This window comes from Musa acuminata, chromosome BXJ1-8 (assembly GCF_036884655.1).
Source record: "Musa acuminata AAA Group cultivar baxijiao chromosome BXJ1-8, Cavendish_Baxijiao_AAA, whole genome shotgun sequence".
NCBI lineage: Eukaryota > Viridiplantae > Streptophyta > Magnoliopsida > Zingiberales > Musaceae > Musa > Musa acuminata.
The window spans coordinates 50,543,306-50,564,119 of record NC_088334.1 but is presented as its reverse complement, the minus strand read 5'-3'; the positions used below and the strand labels follow the sequence as shown (position 1 = coordinate 50,564,119).

Sequence of the window (20,814 nt, the reverse complement as noted above, 5' to 3'; positions counted from 1 at the left end):
ATTTACCTACAACCTGAATTCGAGAGGCATCATCTGCTGCTTCTGATCTTGTCAAGATGGATGGAAACCCTGTAACAAATTGTCCGAATCAAATAAATTTGTGTCAGCACACAATCAATCAGGTAGGCTTGGATTCAGGACAAGGATTACTGGGTCTAAACCAGCAGAGTCAATTGTAGCTTGACTTGACTTCAATAATAATAATAATAATAAACTAAAAACACACGCAAACAATATGAGATGGGTGCCGACTACAGTCATAGATAATGCAGTGTTTGTCTTGGCAAGAAATTTGGCACCTCGGATTTATCTCCAAGACCAATCGACTCTGGAGCTACAGATCAACAATGAGATGGACAATTCAACACACAAGATTGATATTATGAATTGATACCACAAAATATTAGGGCAGATGGACATCTGCTTGTTAGAACTTTATCGTCATGACGACTCCTCCGTCATGCATTCTCTGGAAATGAATTCAGGAATCTTTAACTTCCTTTACTCATCAGATGGATTGCCAAGTGGGTGGTCTGCAAAAGCTGTAAAGCATGAAATCCTTAGGAGCAAGAACTGAGGAACTCTGTCGTCAGAGATCAAATGAAGGACATATCCTAGTAAAAAGATAACACATAACTAAAGCAGCAGAATCTTTTAGGGCCAAACAGAATCCAAATAACATGGGCCTAAATGCATTTACTTGATCATAACCTACCATGATCCTTGCGCCACACCAGACAGAAGGAGAACAGTGTAACTGGTCCAGTTCCATGTTTGCAAACATGAAGATGAAATAGAAAAGGGAAGCAAAAAAAAGAAAAAGAGATGCAATTTTAAGTGATGAAAATAGCCAAAAACTTCCGTGCGAGTCGCCAACTAGAATTCATTGACGCCTAGGCTCCTCAACTGAGACCTCCACCAAGCAAACTGGACATGCCTACAAGAGGAAAATATCTGATCGGTTACACCCGGGAGATACACAAAGTTGTATTAACTGACAAAGTGAAATCCTTGCTAACCTTGTTTATGCTAAGCCACTGTGTCACGCAATTAGCATGATAGACATGCTTGCATGGTAGAGTAATTTGTCTATCCCCTCTCTTGTAGTTCATCTGGCAAATGATGCATCTGGCACATATAAAGTAATTTTAGGACTTTCAGAAATTTCAAATGAAGTTAATGGTAGATATTTCATATAAAAATTTGGTCCACTTCAAGAATAAATGTAAAGAGTCGTAGTTAACCAAAACCAAAGACGAATTACAGATGGCTTGGTAATCTTCGTGTGTAGGTTATGTTACAAGGGGAAGGCTGATCCTATCACTTAAATATCACTTAAATCCATCTTTATACGTTTTCATACAAATCAACATTCTGCTCCATTTAAACGAGTGCTAGAAAGAAAATTTGGTTTGAGAGACATGATCTGGTGGTAACAACAAAAGAAGCATGGTACATTGCAAAACACCATGATCTTCAGAGTAAAAGCTTGGCATTAATACCCTTTATATGCTTACAACCAGATGCTACTCCTACAAGCATTAGTACCCTTTATATGCTTCCAGTTGTTGCTTTTACCAAACAATGCAATCTATAATGGTAATGAGGTGTGGAGTCTGGACTGATGAATGCAGCATTAGTGGGCTCACAGTGAATCAACAAGTTGCAAATCCAACACAAAAGATCAGGCACTATCATTATGTTTCCTTTGTTCATTCCTCCCCCCCCACCCCCCCCCCCCCCCCCAAAAAAAACTACTTTAAATGTTCCAAAACATCAACCCGTCAAAATTAAGATTGATCCAAATGCAATACCAGCATTGCAGGCTGGGATTATTCCTAGAAAAAAAATTGCTAAAAGATTTTAAATCCAATAAATGTGAACCAATGCAATAGGAGATATGAGGTGAATCACATTAAACCAAGGATTTAACTTGGGGTCCAATGCCAGTTTCGGTAATCTAACAGACTGGTACAATAACAGTATACCGGGTAGTATATCAACTCATACCATCCAGTGTCCACAAAAATAACAAAAATAATATGGTATGGAACCATATGGTCCGATACTGTAGTCCGATACTGCTCCTTGGTTGGACCAGTAAATACCAGTCATTGCTCACCATATACAATCGGTATTTGAATCTGTCCATTAAACTACATATACAAATCAGGAATCATATGGGAGTTCGAGGCTCTATTTTTTTTTTTTCATGTGTAGCAAACAAAGACAAGAATCTTCATCATCTAAACAAACATAAGAACCAGAACTTTACCTCTCCCCCTGAGATTTTTTCCTAGAAAAGAAGCCACACTTGTATTTCGAGACAGGAAGTGAAGAAATATGATCTTGAGAAAGACCACGGCTTTGTGTTCCAACTGCCTCACCCAAATCAAGTAACTCCTGTTTATTATTTTGATAATTGATAAAAATGTTCAGATATTTTAATCAAGGGGAATAAAAAGAACCTGAAGAGTGACCAACAGGTTATTGCATGCTAAATTCCAAAGTTTAAATTTGATATGCCAATGTGAAAAGCATACTCCAAAGGAAAATTACTGATGCCGGATGAGAATGGCAAAAACTTTGAGAAAAGTACTAACAATACCAATAAATATGAAACACTATTATGCTCTGAGAGCAAATAACAGGCCTTGTAGTGTACCAAGAGGAACAATTATTTTCCTCTACCCATTATTACTTGCATTAATAATAATTCTGTAAAATATCTTATTCATTCTAAATGGTGCTCCTGTTTTCAATAATGACCAAATCTGTGTCCTGAATATTAGTGTGCATGCAAGTTCAACTATAATGATATGTACATGCAGTAACAGGACTGGTTGAAATGAGAGATGGACATGTAGATCCTGATAGTTTGAGATACTACATGTACTCGTCCAACATATAGGCATCACAAGAGCTCTTCCAAATTATTGAAGAATGACTATAAAGGTCTCTTGCAAATGCAAACTAACACAAGATTGAAATATAAAGAACATTAGTGTAAACTACTAGGCAAATTTAATATTTGGCCATTCTTACACCTCCAGAATACCATTAAAATTGAAAATGCATAATCTATCATAAATGGTAGAAATATCAGATGCCTACATATAAATTAGATTCTCCAGCTGGATGATTTGCTTGGATGGTAACTAAAATATTAGTCAATATTAAAGTCGTGAATGTCCTTTACAACTGGGAGTGACAAGTGATTAGATCAGCAAATAGAATTGGCTTTTATGGTGTTATTAACAGGATTAGTCCAGTCTAGCTTTATAGATCAATTTAAATCTCCTTCCTATCTGATATGGGACTAAATTGTGGTGTCATCTATCATCTGAAGACAGTCCTTCCTGCAAGCATTGCTCTGATAATCCCTCCACATAATATTTAAACCAAAAAACATAGAACATATGCAAAATGTCAATGTAAACTTGTCATTAGTTGTTTGGTGAACATTCATTCATCAGAAAATTATTATCTTGATAAATCACATAAGTGAATACCAAGATCTAGTATGTTCATAAAGGAATATAAGACATTAGAAAAAATCGATGAGATCAATGGAAAACCTCATATGTCATGTTGTCTGGGTCTATGTTGTCCTGCCAAACAGCCTGCAACCACAAAAGAATAGGATTAATCAATTAAAGTGCACAAGTAAAGCTATGAAAAAGGAGTACAAAACAATCCCCTTATTTAACAAATGAAAACAAAGTTGTGCTTAAAATCATGAGAATAACTGAATATATACTAAGCCAAGCAAAAGCAATGAGAAAATATATTTGCAAATCTTACAGAACATTGATGCAAGAATAAAGAAAGCAGCAGCATTATCAGCCTTCATTTTCTAGTTCTCTATAGTGGAAAACTATGATGAGTGTTCTTTAACTACAGTCAACAAGGAAGATGTGTTCCTTGTGAAACTAACACATATATCTCCCGCAAGGTTCTAATATTCACCACATGCAGCACCAGTAACACATGCTAGCACAAATTAAATTTCTCATAAAGATGTGCCCGCATGCCATCAGTACAGTGTAAATTCTCCAGATGACATACTGTTGCAATTGTACTGCACAACCTAAATGAACTCTCTGAAGCTCAATCATGTCTTTCAGCTCTCTTTTAAGCTTTGATGTCTCGTGCATTGTCGCCATGATGTCATTAATCACAGTATGCTCCCAGAAAGATAATTAGGATAAAATTTGTTTCAGAGGAGATGAAATTGAACCTTGTAGATAATTCTCCAGTGCTTTGTACTTCATCTTAATAGATTGATAGGATGTTGTTGACTACCTCCATTCCAACGACTAAGAAATACACATCTAAAGTCATAACATCAGAAGTTGGATATTAACATTATCAATAGTCATATCAAAAATTTTCTAAATTAAGGCTATAGGATACAGTCCTACAGGCAGTTTTTGCTCTTATAACCAACTTGTCTTTTCTTCTCGATAATCAAATTTTGGCTTCATATATAATGATCTTGAGCATGAGATTTAAGGATTAAAAATATTGTGCCAGGTTGGGTGATAATCTAATTTAGCAAGAAGAAACTAGTACAGTGAAAGTGTCCTCATTAGATGCTGCTTTTTAATTTTAATCTGAAAGGCATCTACTTATTTGATGTCCTGCAGATCAAATTCGTTGTGCGCTGATAAGACTCTGTAAACAGAGCCTAAATCTATGATTAAAGACGTTGATTCTCTAGGTATGCTAACAAAAACAATAATTAAAAATAAATAAAATGATGTTGGCTCTTCTGCACTGAAATCAGCGAAACACTGGATATACAAAGGTGGGTTCAGAAGTGTGAGGCAGTGATAAGTTACCACCTAATCCTAAGGATCATGCTTCCAGGTTTTGTGGAAGGAATTAGCTTAATTGGGTACAACCAGCCAATCGACAATGAGGAAAGTTTATCGTAGCAACATATAAGCCGAATTCAGATTATCTATTTCATGATGATCGGAAAAGCAATAATCTGATGTCATAAGCTAGTTGCAACAATCAACAAATACTCATATTTTTAGACGTTCCATCAATATTTATAAAACAAATGCAAAATTTAGTAATCATCCAGTTCTATCTCAATTGCATAGCAAATGAATAACCAACAAGCAACAGTAATAACGAAAATTAATATATACTTTGATAGCATGGTAGTTGGCAATTATAACATTTTTACTGACAACCCTGATGAAACTAATTAATGAATAGAAATGAATCTTGATTCTCAGCTGGAATGGGCTTCCAGAGTATGTGAGACTTGGTCCAAGATGTCTTGACTGAATTACAGAAATCCAAATTTGTGGACAAACAACACAACTAGAGCTTCATAGCTAATGGTATTCGATGAACAAAAAATATCAGCATTAACTGATTACTGAGGTATGAAAGAACGTACAAAAGAAGTTCCAAACTAAAAGATTTGATAATAACATAATTTATAGTTGAAACTATAAAGCATATGAAAGAGCTCCTAACCTGACCACCATTTGCACCATCATTTGTATTCTCTCGCACCTGAATGCCTATGATTAAAAAAGAAGAGCTTAGAGCATTATGCATATAAACTAATGACTAACAGACCTTCAATTCCATCACTAGTTCAGTGGCCAAGAACTTGTTCAGATTCACCATGCAGTCAGTTTTCTAGGAACATGATAAAAAACCAAAGAAGAAAGCAAGCACCAAGTCCTTAATCACCCTTGATACTACATCATCATAACTCTCCAAAGATGGACTTGCATATGCATGCTGGTTCATATTGATCAGACTTTTTCAGATTACTCATGTTACCACTGATAGGTGAATGATGTTAAAATACAAGTCACCTTAGAATGTACATGAACTAAAATAGCATTGCTCAATGTGCTCATCCTTGCTCGATCATTTTCTAAGCAGTTTGGAATGCCCTCTTTTTATTCTGATAAAAATTTTTGGACTGACATGCCAATCTAACATGGATTTAGCAGGTCTGATATGAGCTTAGATGTGCTGGGCCATAAATAGGTTTACATGATTAACCCAATCAATAACAAGTTATGTTCAGGCTAGAAAACTGATTTTACTTACCCAAACTGACCCTTTTAATAGCCGAGTTCAATGTGAAACCATTTTTTCAGGATATGATCTCAAATGTGTCTGGTTTAGGTCATTCGACTCTGGAGTCTGGACAATTCATGTCAAGAATAGTTCAGTGGTGTTCAACATGTCAAGCTAGGTCATGCAAGTGAAACAAATCATGATGCAAGCCATTAATTGTGCTATGTTTTGGATCATCCAATGGGACACAATATGTTTAATAAATAGGTCATGTGACCGGGTAAAGTTACTGTACATTAGGTGGGTTGGGTTCAATTTTAAGTTTTCTACACCACTAAAGAACAGGTTAGGTTCAACTCAGGTGAGATTTATCCAATTTACTAAATTCAAGTTCCGACAGCACAAAGGGTGAGAATCAGCTTGAAATGTATCTTGTTGTTCTAGCCAGCAGTCAGTTTGCCACTGAAACAAAGAACAAAAAAGTGAATAAAAAAAAGATGGAACTGGTTGATTTTGCAATAGAAGGATAGCACGTTACTTTTGATCTGCTCCAGCTTCATCTCTGATGAACATATGTGGTAGAGTGGTGGGTAGTCCTTTAGGAAGGAGATTGCGGTTGTGCAATCTTTCACATTTCTGACATGTAACCATAGTGTCAAAGACTCGGAACTCAGTTCTAAAATATAGAGAACTGGAGTGGATTCAGAAAAGGTTTGCTTGGTTTAAAAGGTCCAAATTTCAGATAAGGGAGCAGACTATGTAACAAGAACCAAGACCCCTCTGTTTCAATCTTCGCAACCTATCAAAACAGTAAGTTTCATCCATATGAGGTGAACACTGTTGGGACTCCATATGTGAACTTAGTTTTTTTCAATATAATACATTTCAAGTATTTTCAAATTCCTATATCATATGCTAATTTAGTCCTCTTTCCTTAGATGATGCCTTTAGCACCCTTCCAATGAGTTCTATAGTCAGTAGATTCCTTTTCGGTAGGATTTACAACCAAATCTCTGAGTATTTGAACAACATGAGCATCTCAATACATGCATTAAACAAAAAGTGAACTATATATATGGAACATCCTTGATGGTTCCTAAACAATAGCAAATTCACATGGATATGATATGGTTGACACACAATAGCAACACACAGATGGTAGATAGAATTACAGGCATGTGAAGTTGAATGTTTGGTGAGTAACACAAATCAGAAAGAAGACATCACTAAAACAGCATGTAAGTTGCATGGCTGGAGATTTCACTATTCAAAAGGAGTTACTTGAAAAGCACATGTGGCCTCAAACCAATACAACAAAAGTATTAAGCATTAGATCAATAATACAAAGTATCACCATGGATCTCAGAAGTGGACACATAATCCCAGAGTTGTCTCCATGATTTAACAAATTTCAAGCAGGTATACTAAATGGATATGGCAGACATGATAAACAGAAAAGCCAGGTCTAACTTACATTCTTCGGCACTAGGTGTTCTTGTTTCCACACCTAAATTCCCATGCAGAAATAGTTGTGGTGAGTCAAATATGTTCAATGGGGCAGGGTCATCCCACATCCTCCTTGCTGCGTCTAATTGTGGAGTAAAACAATTTATCTCATACGCATGGCCGAAACTGTAATATGAATCACTAGCTGCACTAGAAAACCCATACTTGAATGAGCTTGTATGAACTGTTGAGTGATATGCATTTCCCTGCATATGATCACCAATTTAAGAATTATGCAGATTACCACAAACCACCAAATTGCTATTGATTTACAAGTTTTACTCCTAAAATATGGGAAAGAAAATGAAACCAATTCCTCCAAGAATGAGAACTGGATGAGGCATAAAGTGATAAGTTGGGTAATTAAGCTTCACAGTGACATTTAAGTGATGGCAGAAAACATCATCAAGAATACACTAAATAAAACCATAACCCACATTGGCTGGAGCCTCATACTAGGCTAATACAAATATCTCTGAAAATTTGTATCTCCTTTCGGAAAAAGGAAATGGATGAATCCATGTGTTTTCCTTTTTTGCAAGCCAAGTGATCATCAATTTGAATAGAAAGGTGAAAAGTTACCTAAGAAAGGATGTGAAACCATTTTCTCTTTTTGAAACATTACTATATTAGCATTAATGCATTCATAATTACAACAAATATAGTGCCAAAGTAGTTTAATCTTCCAAAGTATTTATAGATATTGCAAACCTAATAACACTTAACCATTGAATTTACAGAATTCAAAAATTAAATGCCACAAAAACAAAATTAATCTGGATCAGCTTTTTGCTGCAATTGACAAAAAAACCCAATGTCAACTCTAAAATTCATACATTCAGTAACTGGTGTGAGCAAAGAATAAGATCAATTTAAGTTAATACGGACAGCCATGGAACTGCTACATTACTTTAACTACCTGATCCTGAAAAACTTCTGCTGAATTGGCATCGGTCTGAGGATACATAAGGCCTTCAAACAAATCCATAAAGCTCTCTGTAACAGTGTAGGGAAATCCAGTATCTATATAATGAACTTCCATCTGGCGACTATGGCTCATGTTTCCTCCTATTCTACTGGAATCCTGCCAAATTGAAGCCAGAATCAACTGAATTAAAATACCAACAAATAAAGATTAACATAAGGACAAAAAATAAGAAAGAGAACGGCATCTATTTACCATTAGTATTAGAATTAAGAAGTTTCTTGTTTCATGAGGAATAAGACAGCATCAAGTCCAGCAAATCTGCAGTAAGGCACAGATAAATAAGTTGAGCTTATACATGAATTTGTCAACTCAAAATTATGACCTTAATTTAGAAAACTCAGCAAGGAGTCTTACAACGTGTTCCTACAACAACAGAAAGCTACCACAAGTCGTCATGTCCCAAGTTTGTGGAATGCTCTTACAATGTAATCCTCTTCAAGGAATTACAAGGACTGCCAGGAGAAAAGGTTCAGATAAAAAAACAGAGTCGTTGTTTGGTTGGGGCTTACAGTTCTAAGCTGTCAAGATTTCTCACAATATAAAGAAGCTTTCTGGTATCAACCTTACGTTTATGAAAGAATGCATCAAAAACTCACGAAGCTTTTAAGTAAAGAAACATAACATCAGGTTCACAACCCCTACGGCGCGGCAATTTACCATGGAAAAGGCGATTCGTTTCTAAGAGTTCAGAAACAGAAACTTTGGGGAACTATAACTGACATTCATCGCCCTCATTAGAAAAGGCAGCCAAACTTATTCTCGTGCAAGTTTCGATCAACTCCCCAACCAAATTTTGGAGCAACAAAACAAAGGAATAGTTGATTTACCACGCTTCTACCCATCTATGTCAGGCATCCTCTACACTCTGCAAGCCATTCCCCAAAGGAGCGACAAACAGATCATGATCTTGAACCAAAACCCCGAAGTAGACGTAATGTTCGGCGACCTCTGCGGTCTCTTCAAGAAAAGCACCGAGAGAGCCCAAATCTCGACGCCTTCCAGCGCGACCGGCGAAGGCGGGCGGTGATCTCCGATCAAGTACTCGGGTTAGATCAATGCCGTGATGAAGAGGGGAATGCTTGGATTAACAGCGGACAGAGATGCGGAGTTCTTGTGAGCTTGAGGAGGAAAGGATGCTCTGCAAATCTGTGAGCTAAAGGGGGAAAAGAACGATCACTCTCTCTCTCTCTCTCTATACTGCGGTCTTCTCTCTTGCTTGCAAGGCGTGAGGAGAGAGAGAGATGGCAAGGGGCTTGGGATTCGTGTTCTGTCCCTCCGGGGGTTATATTTTGGCCGCTCGAGTCGCGGCTTAAAATAAGACAAGATTCAAGTTACGGCATGCGGACGGATGGCTCCCGTCGGATGTGCAGTGTAACTTAATTGGTGACTCCCGAACATTTCACGACTCAATTAACGATTTCTAAACCATGATCTGTATTACAATCGAATGGCGACACACCAGCGTGGCACGTAAGGACGTTGAGATGGCGGATGGGTCGCGTCGAGCCGTGACTTTAGGTATCATCGAGTATATTACTCTTCCTACGTGACTCGGGTTGTAATTTTATAATTTCCCAAGTAGATTATATATATATATATATATATATATATATATATATATGGTAATTCTTTAAAAAAATCTCATAATTTTAGAGATTTCTTTTAGTACGTCCTAAATTTGAAAATTCTCATGGTGTATCCTTTGCTATAAAAAGATCATTTTTTCTTTTTAATCTTAAAAAAATTTCGTTGTAGCCCCCATACTAACTACACCTTCGCTCGCACTTTGCGTGCCTAGCTTATTGACCCTACTTGTGCGAAAACACATATAGCTAAGGGATAAAAGATGAGTGATAAATCCTACTAGCTCGCATGCAGAGACATAGCGTGACCAAGAAAAAGACGATATAAGAGATAACTAAATGTAAGATGGAGGCACAATAAAAGGCGATTACTAATAAAGATAATAATGATCATTTTTGAAAAAAAAAATACTTTGCTAAAAAATTTAAACATAGGTCGCTAGGTAGAAAAACCTAAAGGTAGAGGTTTTTTTTCTTGATTTTAAATCATGCAAATTCGTTAGGTATTAATTTTGAATTTATAAAAAATATAAAATTAGGATATCAATTTTTAAAAAGACTAATATATCTTAGTTATTTATCTGTTTGATTAAATTTAAGTTAAGGCAAATCATATGTTTATAGAGTATAAGATGATCCCGTTAAACGATAGCTAGGTTTGAACTATATGAGATTGAATATTTTCAGTGTGGAGTGATCAATTGTTAACAAATAAAAAAATATTTTAGGGTTATAAAATAATTATTAATTAGATTATCAAGGTTTTGAGTGCATCTTAATCAAATATATTTTATTTTGTTATCATTTCAATTAAAATTTTATTATGGTAACAAAATAATTGCATATATAATTTCTATCATCTTAAGATTTTACATAATAAGTTATATATGATTTAATAAGGCCTCGATAGATTTTGAGCTTTTTTAGGTAGATGCTACATGATATCTTTACAAATCGGATTATGAGAGTTCGAGTCATGAAAATAGTTTCTTCGTTCGTAAACAAGTAAAATTACATACATTGATCATCATCGCATTCGATATTGATGCAGCTTCATGTAAGTTGCATCATAAGCTATTTCCCCTTAATTTCATATGAACAGACTGGAAGAGGAGAGGACAAACAAAGAAAGCAGGCTAACCACTCTGCTAACAACAGCCGCAGCAGATCAGATTAAATAGAATGAAAGTGGAAAAAAGAGGAAGCTTGTTCTTCCAACCAACTGCAATTGGAAGGAAGAAGAGGAGCCATGGAGGATTGCTCAACCATGCATGCTTTGGTGGCATGCAAGGATTTGAAGCTTTTTACTTGTGTTGCATTAAGCTAATGACTTGTGTTTCTTTCACCAACTTTAAGCTACAGCCAAAAAGTTACAATGACAGACACATTGTTTGAAGCAGAAGAGGTGAGGTAAAGTTGGTGAACTTACAAAACAATCTAGTAACTAAAGACAATGTAGCAGTGCAGAATTCAACATTTGGTCTAGGTTAGTGATGATCATTATGCTAAAAGTCAACTAGCAGCCATCAATAAATTTGTGTTGGATAGAGATGGTAGGTTTGTGATGATCACCATGTCAGGATTGCTTGGCTAGTCTAATATGCTGATCTTTTCATGTGTTGTCAGCTTGTCTTTTTCAGCAAAGTAGGTGACATCTTCTTCCTTATTCTTACACCTTTGCAAGGCTTTTCTGTTTTTACTCTGCAGATAATTACTTCATCACACCTTCTAAAGTTCTTTTTTTCTCCTTGACCACAAAAAAAAAAAAACAATATATTACTTTGCTAAAAGCGTAATTTGAAGTCTAAAATTGTTTTTATCCATGAAAGCCGTTTGGTAGCTAAAATTTATCTCAAGCGGCATAATTGTTCTTCCTAATAAAGACTTTTTAGTGATGTAGAAATTAAAAAAAAAATAACTGTTGAAAATATTCAGATAAATATTGAAGTGAAACACACTAATTAGTATGAACATGTAATTTAATCCAGTTTCAGCTTATAAACAATGAAAAATTCCAGTCCTTGAATAATTAGAGGCTTTCTAATGATACAAGTCAGAAATATATGTTGAGCAGCACCATTCATGATGCTTCAAAATCCATGCACTTGTAAATCTTAAGCACCAAGGTTATCTAATGTAAAATCTCGGTTTGGTGCCGATACCAATTAGGCCGAACCGGTATAATACCAGTACAAAATTATCGTATTGACACTCGTTATGGATCGATATAATTCGGATCACATATAAAAGAAGAGAGAAGAGAAAAAGAGGGAGGAGGAGGAGGAGGAGGACAGGAACCGAAAAAGTAGGCAAGGGAAGAGAAAGTTAAGGAGGAGGATGACATGAGGATACCTATCTAAGGAGGAAGAGAAAGTGGAGATGAGGTATTCAAAAGCTTGATCTTTAATATGTTGATCATAAACAGAAATAAGAGAAGGTAGGAGTATCTAATAGTCAATGGCCCCTAAAATTCAAAGACTGGATTCAGAAGCATAGTTAGATTATCAAGCTGACTTTGTGATCATAGCCAATCATCCAGTTGCTGAATTTGTTTCAGGCTTCTTTCATGCTTTGTTGCTATTGCTATATATTGCTGGATTTAGTTGGCTTGGAAATAGTCTACATGGATCTTTTCAGCAGTTACAATTCAGCTTTCAGCATGAATTAACAAGACCAAAATGAATGATCAACTCCTCAATATAAATCAGATCATATTATTACAATGAAACTCAAAAAGGGTAGAATGCATGTAAGCCTTGAAAAATAAATAAAATAACTATGGTATCAATAATGCTCTCTCCCCTAAACATGCATAAGAATACAACCAGTCCTCATAGCAAAGAGAGATCTCCAAGCACACACAGCCTGCATTGCAAGCCAGGCTCTATCTAAGCCACCTGATACTGCTTGACACCATGGCCATTGACACCATTGGATCCATGGTGTGACTTCTCGGAGCTTTTCGACCTCCTCCTGAGGACTACAGCCCAAGTGATCACTTCCAGGACAAGTGCAATGACAAGCAGCAGCACAATGGTAGCAATGTAGGCATGTTTCCACTTCTTGGCAGGGAGCAGTATCTCAAAGCCTTCAAAGGTGTTCACAACACTCAGGATTATGACAAGGTATCCGACCGAGTGATGGTACATGTTCCAGTAGATCCTGTGCTTGTTCTTCTTGTCTGGCCTTAGAAGCAATGCAAACACCTGCAGAGACGAGATGAGGTCCTTAAGGAGTTCTACACTAAATCTCTCCCTGTGTAGCTTATTTTGAGACTAGAATCAATTGACTTTTGCCTGGTGATGCTGCATAGATGAGGGAAAACATGGATTCCAAAGAATATGCAAAGTCTTAAGATGCACTCACTCTGTGCAAGATAATGAGAGGTTATGAATTGGAGTACCTGAAGTGTGGCGAGGCAGAAGAGGGCAATTCCCATCATCCTGTGCTTGTGGTGAACGACACCAACAGATTCACTTCCTAGCTTGAGGCCAAGACCCCATCCAGAGACCCCAATTATGTATGCTGAGATCTGGCAAGCAATGTGGAGATAATACCAAGCAGGATCAGCTGCTTGAAACACTCTCAGATACCTGGCTATGATGGCCCCCATTGGCATCATGACACCCCAGCTGACAGCATTCAACACCCCATGAATCTGAAATCCAACTCAGTAATGTTTAGATGATATATCATCATGATAGATAAAATATTAGTACTGGTAGAAATTGAATCCCTGTTGTCAGCTATAAAAAATTTCCAGTTTCTTTGTTGGATGGTACATAGAATATTCAGATAGTGATGGTCTACTGAAGCTAATACTGAAACAAATGGCCCAAAAGAAGGGGACTTTAACTCATTAGTTCCATGATGTTCTGCTTAATTCAAGCATTTAAAAGAATCTGGACAAGTCAAAGTTGCAGACAAATTAAGATGCAAAATATGTAGTAGGGAGGATGAGGAAAATGGTGGAAAAGATCCCAGAAAAAAAGCTACCTAACATAGCTGCTGTTGAATGGTTGACATTGGTAATTATCAGTAAAACAAAATATATTTTCAATATAGAATCATGAGTGCATGTCGATCTAATAAAGGCACTGCCAACTCATCCCACCACCTGGACCGAAGAAGCCACCTCAACCGTAGCTAAGGGAAGGCCTACATGCGCGCATTGAGGCCAGGTGACATGATGCAACTTCCTCGACCCTACCTTCTGGACGAACAACACAGGGGGTCATCCCTTGTCTAATCCTAGACAAGCCAAGAACCCTCATAAAGTATATCATTATGGGTGTCTTACTATGACATGCTCGTCAGCTACCACCATCAATGATCCCCTGGCAGGGTAAGGGACATCCTAACCTATCGCTGACTTCACGCCACTGATCAAGTATAAAACCTAGGCCCCTAGGCCAAATGGGGGCAGACGAATTCTATCTTAACTCTCCTAAGTCATGCTAAACCTCTTTCATTTTACTAACTTAAACATTAGAGAGGTCGGATTGGGACATCGCCGACTACTTGTGCAGGACCTAGGCGCATCTAACAAGCACCCAGAGTGACGCTGAGCACTTCTAAAATGCCAAACACCTCGGGGTGACCTCGAACCTCATCTAGCAAATGAGCCACATCTCAGGATGACATCGAGTCAACCACCGCGAGCTCGCAATGCCTCGAGCGTCCACTTACCTCCTCGGCTGCTCGGTCAGGTTGACTCCTTTTCTTTTGCGTGGGCTCTAAGGACGAATATGTGCCCTCGAAATCGAATCAAGTCATATTGACTATATGGCCAACGGTACCTAAGATGAATCTGTGCCTTCAAGACCGAACCCGGCCATATTGGCTGTACGGTCAACAGCACCAAGACAACATTACCTTGCAGTCAAAGAATTGAGACCAAGTGCTCATCACCAACATCATCTTCACATGTATCTATTATGAGTCGGTTTATCGATCCTCCGAGCAACATGGTTTTCGTCTTTGACTTCATCAGATCAGGAAAGAAGACAAAATAAGATGCATACAGCTAAACCTCAGCAAGTTTCTCACATTCATTCGGTGCTGCTTCGAATTATCTGCAGCAGATGCTGCATGCCCCGACAGCAGATCCAGAGTGCTCTGCGAGTTGACGTTGTCGCCGAGGGTGGAGTGGCCGTTCGGCACTCCATTCTCGATCTGCGTCGACGCCTGCCACACTACGTTCACCTTCGTGTTATTGCTCGGCACCTCCAGCGTCGCGTAAATGGTGTATGACCCGTCGGAGTACTCCGCCGCCTTGCTGTACACACTGAAGCTCAAGTTCTGGTCCTGCACGGTGGGGGAGTACGTGGACAGCTGCGTGGTCCAAACAGTCACGGCGCCGGCGGCAGAATCCGGGAAGGCGAGGAAGGCGTTGGCGCCGATCATGCCGGCACCGGAGGGGTTAATGGCCCAGGCGACCCAGCCGGAGGAAGACTGCAGCGCGCGGTAGGCGACGTCAACTGTTCCATTGGAGGCATGGTAGGTCCAGTGCAGTGAGGCGCCGAGGTAAGGGAGGGAGTTGCAGGATGAGTACAGCCTGTTCCCGGAGAAGCTCTCGCTGGAACAGTTTTGAGCTTGAGCCGAGGAGGATTGGAGGGAGAAAGATAGTAAAAGGCAAAGGAAGATGGCCTGCATCATGGGAACTGACACTGAAACTACAGCTTATGGGAAGAAGAGGTTGGAGCAAGGAAAAGAGATGGAAGGAGAGAAGGTGCTGATAAGCTTGTGGGATGAGGGTGGTGGAAGGTAGGAGAGGGAGAGGGGAAGGTAGAAGTAGAGGAGGTGGTGGGGTTGGTGGCTGGCTTTGGACGGCAAACTTGGAAGCTTCTCCTCTCAGTATTTGCCTTTGGACGATGGAGTTTAAGTATGAGAAAGTGACATAATGGACATTCGTCATCTCTTATCATTTTTTGATGAGGGGAATTCCAATGTCACATTCTTGTTCTTATCTCTCTAAATAATAATTATATGAGGATTAGTTGCAAATCCAACTATCACTCCTTTCAACAATGTTATATTGACTCAGTCAAATCTCAAATAACTCGATTCAATTGATGGATCAACTGATCCGATCATAGATTTATAATATGGTGAATGAAAATGATATGAACAAAATAGTCTCGTTAATATATTATTGCATAAGTGATATGTTTCATATTACAATCATGATAGACCATTTATAAAGTAAAAAAATTAAAATATAATTAAGTTTATAAATAATAGATGTGACTTTTAAATATTTTTTAATATAATTATTTTTATTAAAAAATCTCTTAAAATTTTCTCATATAATGCTTCAAGTTTAAAACATTCTAGTATAGTACCCCTAATTATATGAAAATATCATCCTATCCCTAATAAATTTAAAATATATTTTTTTTAAAAAATTATAATCGTATTTGTCTTACATCGTAGCATATTACTGTCGTCGACTGTAACCCTCACACGAGGGAGGGCTATTATTGCCCACAACCTTAGCTACCCTCCTTCGTTTGTAGCCCTTGCACAAGAGTCTGTTATCATCGCCTATTACCCTCGCATAAATATCCACTATTGATGTCAATAACCTTGGGTGCTCCCTCTACCCTACTTCTAGTCACCCCTCTTTTATCTATAACCCTCGCGCAAGAGCTTATTGTTACACCTTCATCATTAGCAATAAAGGGATCGTGTAGCGTAATTCACATTCCTTCCTCATCGATGCGATCTCCTCATGCCTCTTCTCACCATCGTCCTCGCTTGGAGACTTCATCGTTGGCCTTGAAGGAGTTGTAAAGATTGCACCTCTATCATGCGAAAGGAAACGATCGATGAGATAAAGACGCAATCGAGGTTGGATAGAGGGTGATGGTTAATGAGCGTAGAATGATCATTATAAAAATAAAAAAAATTAAACTTGAAGCGTTCTAATTTTCAGGATTTTTTTCGAAAATTCGCCCATTATAATTCTGAGTTGGAAATGATTTTTAATTTATTTAATTTTCGTATAAGGTAACACAGCATGTCGACTCCCGAATGAAAGGAGACATGTGCCTCTGCTACTCACCCGCTTGCGTTCCCAAACCCTAAACCCCCTTTCCCTTCCACCCTCCCACGATATATGCGCTCCATGTTGAGGTCTATCCTTCCCTTCCACATCTCTTCTCCTCCGCCTCCTTCCCATCACCACCTTCTTCTCAAACCCTCCCCACCTCTCCTCCTCCCTTCGTTTCGCACGTTCCACTCCCCCAAATCGTTGGCCAAATCACCTTTCGTCCGCCTCCCAAAACCTGCCACCCATTTCACCTCCTTCAGACCCTATTGTAGAACGCCCCCCGGAGATCATGAGTCCGATATGCAATCGCGCCCTTGCTGCGGCGAGATCCATGTGATCGTCGGCCCGATGTTCGCCGGAAAGACCACCACTCTCCTCCGTCGAATCCAAGCCGAAAGGAATAACGGAAGGTAGGATCCTCCTCTGCACTCCTCACTTTGCGCCGTAAATGAGTTTTTTTGCTTTAATGTCCTTTGTTTATGTAATATGTAATATTGTGTTTCAAGATTGGATCTTTACAGTCTTCGCTGACTTTATTGTCGTTTTCAATGCAAAATGTAATATTGTGTTTCGAAACCAAGTCTTCACGAGAACTCCATTCAATCGTTAATTGAACAGGGGGTGCTATTAAAATTTCTTTTGTTTTTTCAATGCAAAATGTAATAATGTGTTTTGAGACTGATTTTTTACACTCTTCAGTCATAGAACTTCATCTAATCAGCAACTAAGCATCGGGTTGTTGTAAATGTCCAGGATTTGCTTTTCGATGCAAAACGCTTGTGTTTCGAGACTTTTTTTCCTTTTGCATTCTTGTCACGGAACTTCTTTATCTGATGATGTGATATTAATATTTACATCAAACGTGACCTTGATGTAAAATGTGAGATTAATCTGATAACACTTCTTAAGCAGATCTGTGGCCATAATTAAATCCGACAAGGACACAAGGTATGGGGTGGATGCAATTGTGACACACGATGGTACGAGAATGCCATGCATGGCTCTGCCAGCGCTTTCTATGTTCCGAGAAAGACTAGGAGCCGAAGCATATGATAAGGTATCCAAGAGTTAAGCTAATCATCTTTATGCTCTTGTTGACAGGAAAACTGGCGAGTTTTGGTCTCCTTGCTTTAGTTTCCAATGGTTGAGGAGTTCCGAGTGTTCTTCATTGCTTTTATAACTATAACATTCAGTTTATATTGATATCTGGATGGTTGAGGATGAAGAAAATGCAGTTGCATATTTTTTCTGTAGGCCAACAAAGGATAACTGGAATGTGTTGTTATTTTAATCTGTTTATAAAATTGCTTATGTCAATATGCTTTGCTAGATTTTACGAATAAATGATGGTCATAATTCAGTCTCTGTGTCCACGTTCTAAGAGAATAAAATGATCCTCTTAGAATTTTTGTTTGTCCATTACTAGATAATCAGAATCAATTTGAAGATTATGTTTCCCAAAACCCATTGTTGTTAAAGTCCTGACTGCTTCTAGTTGCCCGTCTCATCTCTTCTGTTATTTTAGCAGCTGATTTTTGCACGTGCATCTGCCTGTGGCTAATTTTCTTTTTCTAACAGTAACATCGTTGTCTGGGTTACTTGTGTATGCTGGCAGTTGGATGTGATAGGGATTGATGAAGCCCAGTTCTTTGAAGATCTTTATGATTTTTGCTGCAATGCAGCTGATCGTGATAGGAAGACTGTTATTGTTGCAGGCTTGGATGGTGACTACCTAAGGTACTCTCCATACATTTATGTACCCTGCCTAGTCATTTTATGTAAGGAGACTGCTGTGTTTAAAGAGCAAAATTGGGCTTTCGACATATTCTACTGGTATTTTAAGGATACTTTGGCCTCCTTATGGTTGTTTGCTTCAAACATGCATTTTCTTTGCAAGATGCCGGGTGCAAAAGCACAGAGCATGATCTCCGATGGCTCTTTTATCCTGACCAAATTTACATTTTTTGGCAGAAGGAGATTTGGCTCGGTGCTTGACATCATTCCGCTAGCTAATTCAGTTACCAAGCTTACCGCAAGGTGTGAGTTGTGTGGTGGACGTGCATTCTTTACCTTGAGGAAAACAAAGGAAAAACAAACAGAACTAATTGGTGGAGCTGATGTTTATATGCCTGTATGTAGACAGCACTACATAGATGGACAGATTGTTTGGGAAGCCACAAGGATTGTGTTGGATATGGAACGTCCCGTGGTAGTTTAGACTATGAAGTTGATGCCATTTGAGCGTTTCATGTACCTCGATTCACATATTTGTATGTCGTATCGGCTTGTTGCTCTGCTTTTTCCCCAAGATGTCTGTGTAATTATATTACTGAACATGTGCATGGGTTGTAATGGATGTTGATTCCATGGGTTAAAATCGGATGGAATAATCAAACTGATAGCCTGGAAACAATCTCATTACTTAACATAAATTGCCCGATGAGCTGTATTATTAGCGGATGCCAAAGACTAACAAGAGTAATGTTGATGCCCAATTTCCAGGTTTTGTAGTCTGCCAAGTTGTTTTTGTGTGATCAATTATGTACTCTTTACAAAGGTGGTATATTTGTATCATGTCATATAGATTCATTGTATTTGTATCCATGCATCACTGTTGCATAATAGTGACATGCTCGAATGGATCCCTCAATTTGAAGTTAATGGATGGAAAAGAAGTGAATGATTCCTTTCTTAGTCCAAGTGGGATTCTTTGCGTGAATTCAAAAACAAGAATTCAATCATCATTGAAAAATATCTCATGTTTGATCCAATTATTATTGGCAAATTTTATACATATATTTCACCACAGAACTCAAAAAGCAATATAAATACGATTGTAGTTAATCTTCTTCATCAGATGATCATTATCATATTTCATTTAAATATATTTTCAAAAAAATAATTTTCATGTGTACTTGTTTGCATTGAATTTTCAATGAAAGTAATTTTTTTTAATTACTAATAACCTCAGTTAATGATAGCTAACCTAAGTTATTAGGATATATCCTAACCAGAGTTAAATATATGAAGAATTTAAATATTTAAAAAATATATGTGGAATTGTATAGTTAAGTCTCATCAAAATATGTTAAACAGTGGTTGATAAAGAGCTTATGTTAAAAGTTGGAAGCATTGAAGCCCCACTAAAATATGATAAAAATAGTTGGTAAAAATCTTGATAAATTATTGTAAAATTCTAAGTTGGAATCACCACCTTCATCTCTTACTCTTTGTAGGAAAAAATATATATTAAGAGTATCATGAAAGCATAGCATAGCATACTTTGGTACAACAAATCCTCGCTTACCTTACATTTCTTTTAGTTGCTCATCTCTCTGAACAAGAATTATCTTCTAAATTTCCCATTCATCTTTGTACCATAGAACTCATAATGATGAAGCTTTTGGTTTGGACTCACTGTAGATTTTGTTCAGAACAAGGGAAGAGATAGAGCTCGCTCTCTCTCTCTCTCTCTCTCTCTTCCATTGCCCACCATGAGGTAATATACTTCCTACAAGGCAAAGGGATAGAAGACAAATCCATCACCAAACCCCATATTCCCCCTAACACCTTCTTCCAAATGCTAACCTCCATGCATCCTTGGAGTTCTCTCCCAGCCCCAT

At 37.9% G+C, this 20,814-nt stretch overlaps 3 protein-coding genes across 5 annotated transcripts; 1 reads left to right on the top strand and 2 right to left on the bottom strand.

Moving 5' to 3' along the window:
* Positions 1-115: 115 nt before the first annotated feature.
* On the bottom strand, positions 116-9,821 carry LOC103995780 (E3 ubiquitin-protein ligase BIG BROTHER). 3 transcript variants are annotated; one of them, XR_672541.3, is made up of 10 exons: positions 9,382-9,821; positions 8,747-8,812; positions 8,486-8,650; positions 7,535-7,772; positions 5,500-5,546; positions 3,579-3,623; positions 2,276-2,403; positions 1,020-1,128; positions 716-937; positions 116-542 (listed from the first exon to the last, which is right to left on the bottom strand). XR_672541.3 is itself a non-coding variant. In XM_018830072.2 (10 exons), exons 3-10 carry the CDS (start codon positions 8,747-8,749, stop codon positions 884-886), a joined length of 789 nt encoding a protein of 262 aa, XP_018685617.2. In that variant the 5' UTR covers positions 8,750-8,812; positions 8,909-9,006; positions 9,382-9,821; the 3' UTR covers positions 668-883. The 3 variants fall into 3 exon arrangements, 2 of the variants coding, with proteins under 2 accessions (XP_018685617.2, XP_009414750.2); XM_018830072.2 differs by lacking the exon at positions 116-542 and adding an exon at positions 8,909-9,006 and having other exon boundaries at positions 668-937; XM_009416475.3 differs by lacking the exon at positions 116-542 and having other exon boundaries at positions 668-937.
* Positions 9,822-12,816: 2,995 nt separating this feature from the next.
* Positions 12,817-15,908, bottom strand: LOC135588642 (cytochrome b561 and DOMON domain-containing protein At5g47530-like). Its single transcript, XM_065080853.1, has 3 exons — positions 15,187-15,908; positions 13,541-13,795; positions 12,817-13,343 (listed from the first exon to the last, which is right to left on the bottom strand). Exons 1-3 carry the CDS (start codon positions 15,793-15,795, stop codon positions 13,026-13,028), a joined length of 1,182 nt encoding a protein of 393 aa, XP_064936925.1. The 5' UTR covers positions 15,796-15,908; the 3' UTR covers positions 12,817-13,025.
* Positions 15,909-17,166: 1,258 nt separating this feature from the next.
* LOC135588643 (thymidine kinase-like) lies at positions 17,167-19,604 on the top strand. Its single transcript, XM_065080854.1, has 4 exons — positions 17,167-17,601; positions 18,104-18,248; positions 18,807-18,928; positions 19,163-19,604. The coding sequence occupies exons 1-4, from the start codon at positions 17,258-17,260 to the stop codon at positions 19,407-19,409; spliced, it is 858 nt and encodes a 285-aa protein (XP_064936926.1). The 5' UTR covers positions 17,167-17,257; the 3' UTR covers positions 19,410-19,604.
* Positions 19,605-20,814: the final 1,210 nt, after the last annotated feature.

Bases quoted from the DNA above. Each gene is read 5' to 3' on its own strand.
- LOC103995780 (XM_018830072.2), bottom strand. The intron at 2,404-3,578 runs GTTTTCCATTGA...AATAATAAACAG, and splicing joins CAGACAACATGACATATGAG to GAGTTACTTGATTTGGGTGA. The intron at 1,129-2,275 runs GTAAAGTTCTGG...TATATGTGCCAG, and splicing joins AAAAAATCTCAGGGGGAGAG to ATGCATCATTTGCCAGATGA.
- LOC135588642 (XM_065080853.1), bottom strand. From the start codon at position 15,795: ATGATGCAGGCCATCTTCCTTTGCCTTTTACTATCTTTCTCCCTCCAA. The intron at 13,796-15,186 runs GTGAGAAACTTG...GTTGGATTTCAG, and splicing joins CGAAGCAGCACCGAATGAAT to ATTCATGGGGTGTTGAATGC. The intron at 13,344-13,540 runs GTACTCCAATTC...TCGTCTCTGCAG, and splicing joins TCTGCCTCGCCACACTTCAG to GTGTTTGCATTGCTTCTAAG.
- LOC135588643 (XM_065080854.1), top strand. From the start codon at position 17,258: ATGCGCTCCATGTTGAGGTCTATCCTTCCCTTCCACATCTCTTCTCCT. The intron at 17,602-18,103 runs GTAGGATCCTCC...CTTCTTAAGCAG, and splicing joins GCCGAAAGGAATAACGGAAG to ATCTGTGGCCATAATTAAAT. The intron at 18,929-19,162 runs GTACTCTCCATA...ATTTTTTGGCAG, and splicing joins TTGGATGGTGACTACCTAAG to AAGGAGATTTGGCTCGGTGC.